The 15,184-nt window shown below is 38.9% G+C and overlaps 1 protein-coding gene across 1 annotated transcript in view; it reads right to left on the reverse strand.

Annotated features, from left to right (window-relative positions):
• The window catches only part of Iqch (IQ motif containing H), a 184,022-nt gene that overhangs the window by 76,620 nt on the left and 92,218 nt on the right, over positions 1–15,184 (reverse strand). Inside the window, exons 12-14 of the mRNA XM_027414782.2 lie at positions 14,626–14,709; positions 10,817–10,992; positions 2,785–3,057 (exon numbers count right to left, since the gene is read on the reverse strand). Of these exons, the coding sequence (XP_027270583.1) occupies positions 2,785–3,057; positions 10,817–10,992; positions 14,626–14,709 (533 nt within the window). The remainder of the gene's footprint in view (positions 1–2,784; positions 3,058–10,816; positions 10,993–14,625; positions 14,710–15,184) is intronic.

A 15,184-nucleotide genomic window follows, 5' to 3' on the forward strand; every position in this document is an offset into this window, starting at 1 on the left:
AGGTACCTACAATATGTTATCCTGAATTGTGTCTATTCAGCAAATGGTTTTGGGGATGCTACATGACATGGCAGTGTGGAAGAGATATCAAGATAGCCACACTTGGGGATTCCAGAAAGCTCAGGCAACTATAGGCTACTCAATAAAGTTGAAAATGAAATTCTCAGCACTCTAATTATCAAGTAGTATTTATTGATAATTTGGATGTTTAAATAAGTGCTGTGGTCTACGTACCATATGGCTATGAGCACAGCCAAAGGAGGTTCCCACTGTGTCTTCCAAGGTTGCCTCCCTTCTTCCTCCAATTAGCTATGTTCTATATTAATCATATTGTGCTGTGATTTGTGTGTACTGTGATCATAAGTTATAGAAGTAGAAGTGTTTAGTCTCTTAATATTGCCTAAAAAATTATTTTGCTAGTTTAAGAAAATGTGTTCCAGCATAGCCTTTAAAAATTGTGTATTTAGATATATTGTATATTTGGAAGCTTCAAATACTAACAGAATTAGTATGTGTTTCCTCCAAATCCTATTATTTGTTGCTTCTGAAAGTCCTATAAATGGGTGCCTGTGGCAGGATCCCTACGGTAATGAAAACGATCAATAGTATTGTAAAGACTACACCACTGGAAGAATTATGTGTTATCTTTAAGTGAAAATTGAACAGTGCTTTAAAATAGCATTGCCATTTTTGATTATTTAACCAAAGCTGTCAATATTTCACAAAGAACACATGCCAGAAAAGGACTTACATGGTTATTTTATGGATCAAAACAGGAAATGCTCACTGTGCTTATGCTAGATTAAAAAACTCAGTCATAAACCACATGACTTTCTGCTATTTCCAAACATTCATCATTTTCTGTTTGAATCTGCTTTTTTAAAATGTAATATGTCTTTAGTTGTGATTCATTTATATTGGTGAAGAGCAGAAGCAGAAAAATTACCACTGTAAAAATCCAACTAAGACCCAAGAATACTTATTAACCTAAGTTAAAATAATCACAGCTTTCACCCACTTTAAATTTGCAATGCATGTCGATAAAAAGTCAGGATTGATTCATCGCCATCTGCAGATTTAAAATACTGATACACTCAGATTGATTAGGTAGAGCCATTACTATCTGGAAAAGCCTCAATGGGGTACTTCAGTTATTGCTGACCTCAGATGTGTATCTTCCGAACAAGCATAGAACTCAGATACAACTTGGCTTACTGCTACACTATTGATATGTATTATATGTCAAATCTGAGGGTCTATGAGAAGGGTTTTAGTTCTACTTCTGAATACTAGAACCAGACAGAGTTTGTATTGTATTAAATATGCCCACAACTTTAACCACAATTAATGTATAAAGTTCTAAAAATATTTCAGAGCATAGATTGCCTGTGTTATTCTCAATGAAGATGAAACTAAGACTCGATACAAATTTTACACATGCATTTTAAAGACATGAAGATTGTTTAGTGTAGTATGTGCATTCAATTGTGTCATTCAAAAATCTATTTCTCCCACATTAAGTTTGTCAGAAAAATCATTCTATTAGGAAGCAGAATCAAGCAATCAACCTTGAAACCTTCAAATTCCAGGGGAAGTTAATGACAGTGGAAGTCTGTCCACCACTCTTCAACTAAAATCCCAGACTATGTTTCTGCTATAAGCCAGCTGTTGACCAGGAACTCTCTATAGCAAGACTCAAACACTTTAGGGCAGCTCAATGAATTTGGTGTCCTCCAAACAGTCTTTCTAAAGTGTGATTTGCTTGGAGGCTTCATTTTGTTCTCAGTGGCTACACTGTGAGAAGCATCCTGACCAAGCAACTGAGAGTAGAAGGAGATCCCCAAACCTGACCCTTATTCACCACCTCAATGCTCATGGTTCCTTAATTTTCCAAGAAGAAGGGAAAAGAGATAATTTGTGATTGGCTCCGAGAACTGGTCAACAAAAATTCAGAAATAGAGGTTTGGAAATATTAACAGCCAGCAGTTTGTCTTTTAATTTTCTTTATTATGTAAACATATGGCATTTAAATGGGAGAATAAACGCTGGAGTAACATTTCTAGAGGAATGGAGGAGTGTAGAGCCACAGACTGGGTAAACCAAGGGAAAATCGGAAGTAGTTTTATTCCTGAGGTCAGTTTACTTCCTGTTTCTGGGCTAGGTCCCTTACTCTTTGTAGAGTCAAGGAATGGTGTATTAAAGTTCTCTGCAGTCTCACCAAGCACTCTCAAAAACTTCCAAACCCACTTCTTTGCCAAAACAGAATCTTGTGTTCTTAGGGTCCTATTAAATGACTGGATAGCAAATGAAACAATGAACTAATAGATATCAAGGCATTAAATACTGACAGATTAGTTCCAATGATTAATTTTAACAGCACAGTTAAGTTTAGTAACTTAACCCAATAGGTAAACCTATTGAAAATTCTAGTAATTTCTATAATAAGGCCTCCAGGCCTGATAGTTCAGACATGTAATCATAGATTCTTGGGAACCACAAGTTCAAGGCCAGCCTGCATAACTTAGTAAAACTCTGTCTCAAAAAGTTAAAAGAGAGCTGAAGATAAAACCTCATAGTACTTACCTGCCATGTGAGAAGCCTTGAGTTCAGTTCACAGTATGGAAAACAAACAAACACAAACCAAACACGAAGGCATAATGTAGATCTCTTCAGAGCAACTCAAACATTCACACAGTCTTCACTGGGCAGGGCTGGAAGCAGATTACCCAAAGCTGTACAGCGTCAAGGGGCTAGAAGACATCTGAACAGAGCCACCCTACATACCTGCTGGTAAGTATAGATGTCATATATGCTAGGAGGCATTGGCACATCAGCACTGTCAAAGATCCGTTTACTTCCAGACTTGGCACTGTAAAGGTGAACCAGCTCAGGCTCTGAGCCCAGGATGGGTACATTCAGCATATCAGCCACAGCTAAGTCGTCTCTGTGGAGGAGCCCGCCCACGATGTAGGCCTCTCTTCCTTGGATGAGATTTTTGATTCTTTTGATTGCCTTGGGACTGTACATCAGGTGAGTGGCCAGGCACATGTGATGCTTCTGGAGGACAATCAAATCACCCCTCTTAAAAGGTATCTTTTTCTAGTCCCTACCCCAATTTGTAATGTTGTACATAATAAATACATTATTAATAGCAGGCTGGGTTATGACCTATCCTGTTGTCTGGTGGTTTAAATTGATAAAAGCTGTTGGGGTGAGGCTCCATAATCGCTCACATCTTTAGTGTGTTGGAAATAGGCTCGCTGGGAATAGAACTAATTACTACACATCTGTATTTATTTGATCCACGTGGAATTATCCTTCTGTCAGAAGGAAAAGAGGCTGGCGGCCTTTGGATAATAGTGATTCATCTCTCCACACTTCTGGCATGGTTTAACACTAAAGCGTCTGGAAAATCAATACAAAACAATGAAGGAAAAAGCCCCATAGTGTTCTCCTCTATATAGACTTTATAGAGACTCCTAAGCCAGCAGTGCTTTCAGTGTTTCCAAAGGCAAAAGGCATTTGATTTGATCCCCTCCCCCAAACTCTCCCCCCAAATCCTTTTCTGAGAACATATGCTTTACAGTGATTACTGGGGTTTCTAGCCAACATTTTGGAAAACACTCAGGAATAGAAAATATTTGAAAATTACAGCAAGACTCAAATTTCTTTTCCAATACAAACTTTTAAAAATCCTATTTTGACTAGGTAGACCTGACTCAGCAATGCCTATGACTGTTCAATTAAAAAGTAATTTTAGTCATATCTAGCAGGGTAGAAGTCAGCCAGATGGGCAGCACACAAACCTCATACACTGTGTTTCAGCTTTCCAGGAGTGAGACAGCACATACAAGACTCTCTCTCTCTCTCTCTCTCTCTCTCTCTCTCTCTCTCTCTCTCTCTCTCTCTCTCCCTTCCTCCCTCCTTCCCTCCCTGTCCTCTCCTATGTTCTCTCTCTTTCTACCTGTTTTAATCTGTATTAAAGTTAATTATTTTCTACAATCTTCCATTTCCTCATCTGTAAGTTGAGTGTAACAGTACCAGCCTTAGGGATGTTGTGAGGATTAAATGAGATAATTCAGTGTGAAGTACTTGCAACAGTACATGGGGACATGGTAAGCACTTAATGAATAGGTATCATGAAAAGAAGTGGAAGATGAAGTAAATTTCGAGGCATGGGCAGGTTTTTATAAGGTGAAGATGGGCATGGAAAAGCCATTGCCCAAGGATGGAATATAAGAACCTTAGACTAAGTCTACTGTTGAACTGCTACACTGTGTTTACATTCTGTTAAAGAGAGGATAGCATGGAGCCCAAGAAAGTGCTAGGAGTTTTTAGTCAAGTACATTTGGCTTTGAATCCAGTTCTATTACTTATATGTATATATATATATATATATATATATATATATATATATATATATGAACTTGTATATAACTTAGACTTCATGAGCCCTCTTTTCTTTCTTTCTTTTTCTTTCTTTCTGTTTTTCAAGACAGGGTTTCTCTTTCTCTGTATTGCTTTGGAGGCTGTCCTAGAGCTCGCTCTGGAGACCAGGGTGGCCTCAAACTCACAGTGATCCACCTGCCTCTGCATCCCAAGTGTTGGCATTAAGGGTGTGCGCCACCACTGCCCAGCAGCCCATTTCTTTATGTGTCAAACTAGAGTAAAAAAAAATTACCTGTATGCTGGAGTTGCTCGAAGACTGAACATACATAACATTGGGCCAATAGTCCATAATGATAGTAATATTTTTATAGGTAAAACCTTTTAAAACTAAAACCATTAGATCCAGGCATGGTGGCACATATCTTTAATCCCAGCACTTGGGAGGGAGGCAGAGGCAGGCAGATCTCTGTGAGTTCCAGGCCAGCCTGGTCTACATGGTGTGTTCCGGGACAGCAACCATTAAAATGTCATGCAACCAATATAGTGAAAGGGTGCTGGATGCTTGAGGAATTCAAGGGGTTTTAGAAGGTAGCACATAGTACAATTTCAAGGAAAATTTATTATCAAAACAAAAAATGTGAAGAAATGTGAATGACTGTGTTTAAGAACATTCAGTGCATCTGTCTGTAAATTACTTCAGGGTATAACCTTGCAAGTGTGCAAGCAAGAGAGTTGAGCTAAGAAAGCCCTAGCTCTCAGTCTTAAATGGATCTGCAGCTTACTGGGTGATTTAGAACAAGGCTGCTTAAATGTTTTCCTGCTTGTCACCCCTATTTCCCCCTATTCCCATAGAAATTGTTATACATCTCCAGGTGTTTATAACCTAGTTATACAAATCAAACTTTTGTTGATAATAAGTCACAAATTTATTTTAAAACTATTCTTTGGTATGCATATAATTTTACCACTTATTAAAGATGAAAGCAAATTCATATACTATTGAGATTATATGCATGTTTGTTTTTTATAAAAATAAGTTTTTGCTAAATATTTGATACTTTGGGCATAGAACATCTTCAATATTTTCTCAGAATTGATCAATATTTTCAACTTTATAGTCATCAATGTTGAAAATGCTACTTTGTACAAATGCATAATACAAAATGCCAAAAGTGTGTTTAGGGACATTTCAGAAATTACTGGAAATTCTGTTCTAATCCCAAGCCAAAATTAGTTCAACAGTTTTTAAAACTATAACTCAGAAACTCAACACCATTTTAAATACATTTTTTTATTTATGTGTATGGGTGTGTGCCCATGTGAGTTTATTTGTACCATGTTTACTTATTCAGGGCCCCATGGAAGGCAGAAGAGTGAATGAGAGCGCCTCCTACTAGAGTTACAGGTGGGTATGAGCCACCCTGTGGGTGCTATGAACCTAACCCTAGTCCTCTGGAGGAACAGTAAGTGCTCTTAACAGTTGAGCCATCTCTCCAGCCCCTCAAACAGCAATTTTTAAAAATCAAGCAGTCTAACAGAATGCAATGCAAAGACACAAATTTGATACTTACTTGCTACGGAATGATGATAGGAAAATATCAAATGTCTTTGAGTTCTGTAATTAACCCATACTCCTATAAAAGCAGAAAAGTATGTATGTACAGTGTGTTTGTTAGGTTTTGTTGACTTAATACAAGCTAGAGTTATCTAGGAAGAAGAATCTCAATTGAGAAAATGCTCCCATTAGATTGACCTGTAGGGAAGCCTAAGAGGCATTTTATTGATTGATGATTGATATGGGAGGGCCCACATTGCTGTTCTTGCAGAGGGCCTGACGTGGATTAGGTTCCCAGCAATCACATGGTAGCACTCAGCTGCCTCATTAGGGGTGATGCCACCCCTAGGCAGGTGGTCCTGAGTTGCATTAAAACACAAGTTGAACAAGTCATAGAAAGCAAGCTAGTAAGCAGCACTCCTCCATGGTCTCTGTTTCAAATTCCTTCCTCTGCATACTTGCCTGAAGTTCCTACACTGACTTTCCTTCATGATAGACTATAAGCTCTAAAATGAAATAAACCCTCTCCTCTCCAAGTTGCTTGCGGACATGGTGCTCATCATACCAATAGAAACCCTAAAACATGAAGTAAAAACACTGCAATTCATACTACACTGTAGTCTCCAGCTGAGGAGGTCTTTTAGGCAATGTTAGTTGGCACTGTTTGGGGCTGGAGGATGGCTCAGTGGTTAAGAGCACTTGCTGCTCTTGCAGAGAACTTGGGTTAGGTTCAGAGCAATCACATGGTGGTACACAAGTGTCTGAAACCATAGTGTTAGTGGATCCAGTGCTCTCTTCTGGCTTCAGTGAGTATCAGGCACAGATGTGGTGCAGAGACATACATGCAGGCAAAACACTCATAAGCATAAGAAATAAAAGCAACATTTCAATTGGCATTTGTTTGCCATGAAGACATGTACAATGCAATGTGTACAAGTTGTCTGGTCAGGTCAGGAGATGGTGGTGCAGGCCTTTAGCCCTAGCACTTGGGAGGCAAAGGCAGGTAGATCTCTGTGAGTTCCAGGCCAGCTTGGTCTACAGAGGGAGTTCAGGACAGTCAAGGATACACTGAGAAACCCTGTCTTGAAAACCAAAAAACAAAAAACAAAACCAAAAAACAAAAAACAAAAGATAAGTTGTCTGGTCAGAACTGAGGCTCCAGGACATTTGTGTCCAGTGATATAAAGAAGTGTCACTGAAAAATGCATTGGATTCATTAGGATTTGATTTTGAATTAACTATTGATAAAAGAATGCTTAGAAACATTTTCAAAACCTTCACATTCAGTTTGCAGCCCAGAGCTAAGAAGCTGGAGCATAAAATACCCTGCTTTTCTGAAATTCAGCTCCTTATATTCAAGAAGTCTACAAGGTCCTTCCATCTTGAAAGAACTCCTAGGTAAAGCCAGTGCACTTGCGTATTTATTATGTAATGTGCACAGAGCTTCTGCTGAGATGATCAAAGTTCTGAGATAGATGGTAGTAACATCTGTACAATATGAATGCACTTAACACTATCCAACTGTCCCCTTAAAAATGTCCGAGATGATAAAATTTTATCATAGTTTATATATAGTTTACCCCAGAGAGAGAGAGAGAGAGAGAGAGAGAGAGAGAGAGAGAGAGAGAGAGAGAGAGAGAGAGAGAGAGAGAGAGATCCAGAGCTCCTCTGAGAAAAATTAGGAATTTATTTTGGGGCCCTTCCTCCAAGTGAGGAGTAAGTCTTTGTCTTAGATGTCTACAATATGACTTTTCTAACACAATTGATCCCCATTCCAGATGCACTTCTCAGAGTACAGTTCTAGGGAACCTGGAGTTGGCCACGTAGCCTCCTGCTTAGCTAATTGCTTCCTTTTCCACAAATTACTTCAGTGTAGAGATGTGAAACCAATAAAACACACCCAGAATTGCTGCTGACTTGAGTTACAACAGGGTATTTGATGATAGATTAAGAAGCTCAGGGCTGGATTTGGAAAGATAACTCAATGGGTAAAAGCACTTGCTGCTTTTCCAGAGGACTCAAGTTCATTTCCCAGTGCCCACATCAGATGGTTTACAACAGCTCTAACTCTAGGGGATCCAACAACCCCTTCTGGTCTCTGTGAGCACCTACATGCACACATACAGAATTAAAACTAAAATAAGCCTTTAAAATATAAGCTTGGTCTTTGTTACATCATCTCTCATTTGATCTATACAACAGTCCTTGCTATGGAGATGAATGATTTGTCCAAAGATACACAGCTCTAAGCATAAAGCAGGCGATTTGAACCCAGTGAGCACAGTTGGTCTACTGCAATGACCATACTTTGCTCATCTTACAAAGTGAGAAGTGAGGGCCTGTGGGTTTATAAACTGTAAAGAAGGGAAAGCAGACATAGTAATTAAGTTCAGGCTCTGAGTACATGTCCAGCCAGGGTATACTTCTGTCTCCCCTAGATTTACATAACTGCTGACAAGTATTCTCTCTAGCTCCATGTCTTTCTGGGCGTGCCTTAGTCTTTAGAAATGATGGTGTCATAGTACTATTTTCAGTTTGTGTTTAATAAAGATTCAGATGTGAGTAAGTGATGACAGAGGGCACGCCACTGACCTCAGGTCTTGTGAGACCATTTAGAGAAAATCAGCATCATCAGTTCCAGATAGCAAAACACCACAGATAACAAAGATCTGAAGTGTCCCTATGCCCTTCTTTATGGCTACATTCATTTTTACCACCACTTGCTTCTTTTGACCTGAGACAAAGGTAGTTGTTTAGAATGTCTTCATAAACATTAAAATGTTCCAAAATAGACATGATGACTTTTATACAAGCACAATTCTAGCTTTACATTCTAGTAACTTGGAAAGATGCACAAACAGATTTTTGGCACGCTTTAAAAAATCTCCTCAAAGCCATCCATTTGAATGAAAATCAGCACTGACACAATCTCTCAGACCCATTAAAAAGAAATAAAGCAATAGCTAAACAGGAACAGAACTGATTTGAAAGTGAGAGTTTAATTTTTGTGTTTTAAAAAGTTGATTGCCTATGAGTGATTAATCACTCAAATAATTTGAATTTAAGCTTCAAACAGCAATATTAAGTACTTCAAGCCTTGCCTGTTTCTACCTGCTCACCAAGATGAAGACCTGCACTGGCTGGAGCTCAGGCTGTCAATGGTGCCAGCTGCCTGGCTCTAGCCTGGAAGTGAGAAAGGGCACTGCTAGGGCAGCCTTCTCAGAAATGAGGACTATAGACTGAGAGAGGACTTTGGAATTACCCAATCTATCACCCCATTTCATAGAAGAAGAACAGAGGACAAGAAAGCGAAAGAGGCTTGCCCAAGGCCACTGGGTCATCAACAAACAAAACAGTCATTCCTGTGTGTAATAGTGACCTAGAGGAGACAGATTTTGGTTCACAATCTGGCCCTACCAGATACATTGAACTAGAAAATGAGTTTTGGTTTCTGCAGCAATAAAAGGAGAGCAATTATTTCTGTGTTGCCACATTGTGTGAGGCTCAAATGAGAAAATGCATGCTAAGAATCCAATAAATGTTATTTTACCTACCATCCCTATCACAAATCCCCTTCCTTGCCCATGCCTCTTCAGTATCTTCAGGCATTTCAGATGTGCACACACTCTACTGGCAGCTAGCAGGTGTTAGCTTGAGTTTCTGGATCTGAGAATATCAACAGTTTCACTAAACACAAATGGGTTTTGGTGTTTTCTTCTTTGCTTCCTAACATCTACATCAGTTGTGCCATTGGGGTCACGGGATAGCAAGGAAGCACCAGAGATCCCTACATTTGATGGGGGCAGGTATGAAAGACCCTGAGAGTATAAGTCAGTTGCGATAGTTTGTAACTCTCTTCCCTTTCCACAGCCAGATATGCCAGTGAAGCCGAGCTGAACAGAATGCCATCAATAATCCTGAGGTGTCCTCTGATGAGAGTTGGTCTTGGCAGATGAGAGTCAATGCAAGTGCTTCACTGAGCATATACAAAGCCAAAAGACTACAGCAGCACTCCTCCCTGAAGCCCTGGTAGAATTCTCTCGGGTTTAATCCCCCTCCCTGTCACCACTTTCTCTGGTACTATGTGGAGAGCTGACTATAGTGTACCTCATCTATAAATGCAGTCTTTCTTTTTTTAAAACAAACTTCAAAACTGGATAGCCCATTAGATAATAAAATGTGTTGTGAGAAAGAGAAGTCCCTTTAAAGTCATCTGTTGTACTGTCTTTGACTAGAACTCTGCCCTCATGGTTCCATAAATTTCTTAGTAGATTTTGTGCAGACATAAGAGTCCATTCTATTGACATCTAAAACAGGCTTGTTTCTAATTCAAATTAAAAAAGAAAAAAAAAAGAGTCCATTCTATCCATTAAAAATCAGTACATTAGAATGTGAACCTTGTTTATACAGAACCATGTGATGCAAGCGGAACATCAGGCCCTAAAAGAATGAAAGTATGGAGTAACAAGGAATACCTGTGTGAAAGTCAGAAACTGGGGGCCCTGGTCCACTTTCTCTCCCTGAGTAGTTTTATGGATGCATAGGCCTGGCCGGCCTCTCACTGTTCTGGCGAACTCCACATAAATTAAGAAAAAGGAGTGATGAATGTTATAAATCTACCTATTTGATTGTACCTCCCAGTAGCTGCAATTAGGATTCAGCCACAGAGAGACTGGGCAGGGGCAGCTCAGCTAAGTTTGAAAGTTAAACTGTGGTATTTATTTCCTACAGTCCAACTAGTAGTCTAATCAGCAAAGCTGTTAAACTTGCAATAATATTTCACTGATGTGTACCAGAGCGTTGCAAGTTATAAAATTTCCAATTTAATTTTACTGCATCCCTGAAGCCATAGTAATTAGAAGACAAACTCACAGTGAAGATGTTTACAGCTTCAGGGGTGATAATTCTGAACCTGTTCTGCAGGTCACTCCTATCCTCATAGTACCCCGACTTGACAGCTGCTTGTAGACTCAGGAGTTTTTTGTAGTACATCTTTAACTCATCATTCATAGGATGGGAGCAGATGTAGATGACATTGACATTGGCATCTAAGAAATAACGGGCGCAATGTTAATTACTGAAATAAAGGTAAATGACATGATGAACTCTGACATCCAATTGATGCTACAGTAGTTTAAAACAAAGAGCATATCCAAAAGCCACACCAAAGTTAATTTAGATTGGCTTTGCATTGTCTCAGCTATCTAAAGCAGCCCTTCTGCACTTAATCATTTCTCTAAAGAAGAGATACTACCACCAACAAAACACAGAAGACTGCGAGGGAACATGGAAGCAAACTTTCAGATAATGCACAGGAATGCATCTAAACCATCCCCTTTAGCATCACTGGGAATGCATTCCATTCAGATCAGCAAATTATAAAGCAGAACTTGAGAAAGCTGAAGGAAACCACCCTGTCCCAGTTCCACTCCCAGTGATGGATATTGCTTCAGTAGCACATTTAATGGTTCCCAGTCCAGAGAAAACACTGCCCCAACCGCTTTCTTCCTCAAGATGTTCTTTTCTTAATGCACACACAGAAAACGTCCTTAATTGAATATCTAGTCCAAATGGAATAGCGAGATGAGATTACTCACTCTGTGCTTCGAAACATTTTAGGGGCATATGGATGGAAATTATCATCGGATGGAGCTATTAATTCATTCACAAAATAACTAACTAATCTAGATACAAATAGGAACAAAACACTTGCCTCCACACCCCAGGAAATCTAGGCTCAAAGTGATTGAGAAATGCCTTTGGGGAGCAACCATTTCAAACACACAGGTACTCAGGGAAGTTCAGGGGAGAGAGGCCCAAAGTGTCACCTTGGCTGGCTGGCAAGGTCAGGAGGAAGTTGCCAGACTGTTTGTATGGTTTGGCAGAGTACACAGAACATGGGCCCTGGGCACATTATTTAACTTTTCTAAGCACTGGTTTCTTCATCTGTGGGGTTTGATCACCTAGGTATAGAGTTCTGGAGTATTAAATGGAAGGAAAAGTATTCTTGGTACTGTATCTGGCACAAAGAAAGTGTTGACCAAATGGCACAGCCAATGGTGACTTCCTGCCGTGCCCTCTGTACCTGGCTCCTTTTGATCAATCCCTTTATTTAATATGATGAAGTAGTGTCATCTGCAGTCTCTGATACTTTTTCAATCTATTAATCCAAGCTCCTTTTTCCTATCTTTTCCCCTGAGATGGGGCTTTATGCAGCTCAGGCTGACCTTTAACTGACTATGTAATAGAGTCTAGCTTCCCATCTCCACCTCCTAAGTGCTGGTGTTGTAAATTTGCATGGCCACTTCAAGTTTATTTATTCAGTGCTGGGGATCAAACCCAAGGCTTTATACATGCTAGGCAAGCACTTGCTAACTCAGCTACACCCTCAGCAGTCACCAAGCTCCTTAAATTCTGTATATCCTTCAGGTCACAGTACAGTGCAGACTACATAGGAGTTATTCAATAGGCACTCATGGTTAGCGGGGTTTGGAAGAATGAGATTTAGATGATCCAATGTTTTTCTCCCTTAGTGAGTATGTGGCAGGTAGAAGTCTCTCCCTATGGAAACAATGGCTTTTCAAATGGCCCAGGAAAAGGCTGGTAGGAGGTGCTCCAGATATGTAAATAGCTAAGGGCTCCGATTTTATTTTGAAACTAGATTGCCATATAAACATCAAAATAAATTAGCTGAACAGAAAGTAATTGAATAACTTGTATCCAATTGTTGACTGATCACATTAGTTATTGCTAGCCTTGTGTTTTGGGGAAGAAACTAATGTCTTATCAAACTAATGAGTCTAAAAACCAAATGTGTGTGGTGGTTGTAGTGTGTGTGTGTGTGTGTGTTTTAAGAAAAGCATAAGAGAATAGAATATAAACAACAAAAATTGCTATAGTAACAGAAGATGAATTTTACTTGGGAAGAGATCTCTAGGCTTCATAATAAGAAATCAAGTTGATAATGTCATTTTTCTTGTTCATTTCTGTCAGAGCAATACATATCACTAACTCTAATATCCAGTGGAGAGGGGGTTCACTGTGAATCTGCAAACACAATTAATTGACAGGTAGTTATGGAAAGGAGCTGTTGTAAAGTTGAAACTTTCTTTGATTAGTAGTCAAAATCAGTCCCTCTCTTTTCCAAACAGAGAAAAGTACTAGTTGTGGGGCCTCTACCTGACCATCCTAATATCACAGTCCATATCCAGAGGCAAGGCTTACTGTGATCAGATCATCTTTATTTCCCTACTGAATACGCAGGCAAACCAATACCCTTTACTAGTAATTAACAGAATAAAAGAAGTTTTATTCTTCCTCCCAAATTATTTATCTTTTCTCATTTTGTCTATTTTTATTTCACAAGTTTTACCTTCACGAGCTACCTCTAAGCTGTCCTCTTGAAGAGGCTATGTGGTCACATTGTTGGATCAGAATGATAACATACCAGAAAAAGGCACAATCTCTCAGAAATGACCATAGTTACAAAATTTTTCTTTGTAGGTACAGATTGAATTATTGGATTATTAAAAATAGTAGCCCACTACTTTTTCTTCTATAATGAGGAATTTTTATAAAGATACTCCTTTGTGATGACTTGTACTATATATAGAAGGGTATATAAAAAGCTGAGGAAAAAAATTAATTCAAATAAATCAGGGTAAAGCCTGCCCTCTGCTGCACCTCAGTGGTCCCAGGCAGTCAGGCTTTTAGTTGAATAGCTCAGCTATAACAAATCAATCTCGCATCACTAAAGGGCTTGTTGTTGTGTAATGCTAAAACACAGCATTGGTGCCTAGATAACAGATTAAAGCAATTATGCTATTATTATTTTAGGACACTGTAAATTTCTAGTACTGATGTATTTTTGTTACCAAATGGCATTTATAAAATAATAATGATGTTGAAATATCTATGAATCATGTAAAGTATGTCATTCCAGGAAGCCAGCTAAGTTGGCCATTGATAATATAAAATTCTTCCTTGTAGTGCTTAAATAAGGGCCAAAGCAATTATATTTTAGCAAAACAAAGGAGTTCTTATTAACTTCTAAAATCTAATCTTTATTTAACCCTTAATTGGAGGCCAGTTCCTCATAAACTGACTTCTTGTTATTACATATGCTTTGTAATCTATATTTTTTCAGCCAGGCTTGCAACCTGGCCTTAGCAAGATCCAGTGTATGGTTGAGGGCTGACTAAAACAGTGCCAGTTTGACTTTTGCAAAGACATTTCCATCTGCCTAAGGCCTGGATCTCTAAACTCCCTCCACAAGGCACTCCATGTTTCTTGAAATCTGCCCTTGCTTTCCTCTTGTTCTTATTATGAAAATACAGTGCTTCACTCTTTCTACTCCATGCCCAGAAGACACTATAGACAATATTGATAATTAGTTTTGACCCAGATCACTGGAAGGCATTGATAAATCAAGATGATTTGAGTCTATCATAGGGAAACTGCTTTTCAAAAAAGAATTTAGAAAACTATTCAAGTAATTGCTCAAACATTTTAAAATTCAAGCTGACTTCACTGTACACTTAAAGCAAAATAATCATTACCTTGCAAGTAGGTTAGAAAGCTAAGTTCTTTCCTTGTAGAGAAGGAAGAGAAGAAAGGAAATATTTTACCCATACCTACCCAGAAGTTACAGACAGTAATTGATGTAAAACTATTTACTGTACCTAGGATGTCACACAGCCTCCCCAGCTGCATGTTCTGCTGTATGTCAAAATCAGAGATGCGTTTTCGCACAGCCTGGGAATAGCCTAAAAGGCAAAATGTCAAAACAGAAACAGCACATCAATATAACACACGTAGGAATTTCAAAATGTCTCAGTCTACATTTTTAGTGTCAATTTTTTTCCCTCTGCAGTATCTTGTATAAACAACAAAATCCTAAAAACACAGTCTATGTTTCTCAAGGACTAAGCTTGGAAGATGTGCTACACAGCATGCTCTGCAATAGAGGTTCCTATTCTTTCAGTACCAACAAAGCTCCCGAGAATTAAGATTACAAATGCACGGAGAAAATGCCTGACATTGAACATGAGTGTTCAGAAGGACATGTGAAAATATTAGGGTCAGGAGTAAGGGATTGTTTTGGCTTTAAAATCATGCAGCACTTTGAAGTTGGTTCCCAGAATCATTCTACACAGGGTTCAGTCAACCCCCTTGCTGTCAAAAACATGTATTTAAGAACTCACATATCAAAGCACCACTCTCTGCTCCCAGTCAGAACTT

This window comes from Cricetulus griseus, chromosome 4, assembly GCF_003668045.3.
Source record: "Cricetulus griseus strain 17A/GY chromosome 4, alternate assembly CriGri-PICRH-1.0, whole genome shotgun sequence".
In the NCBI taxonomy this organism is placed as follows: domain Eukaryota; kingdom Metazoa; phylum Chordata; class Mammalia; order Rodentia; family Cricetidae; genus Cricetulus; species Cricetulus griseus.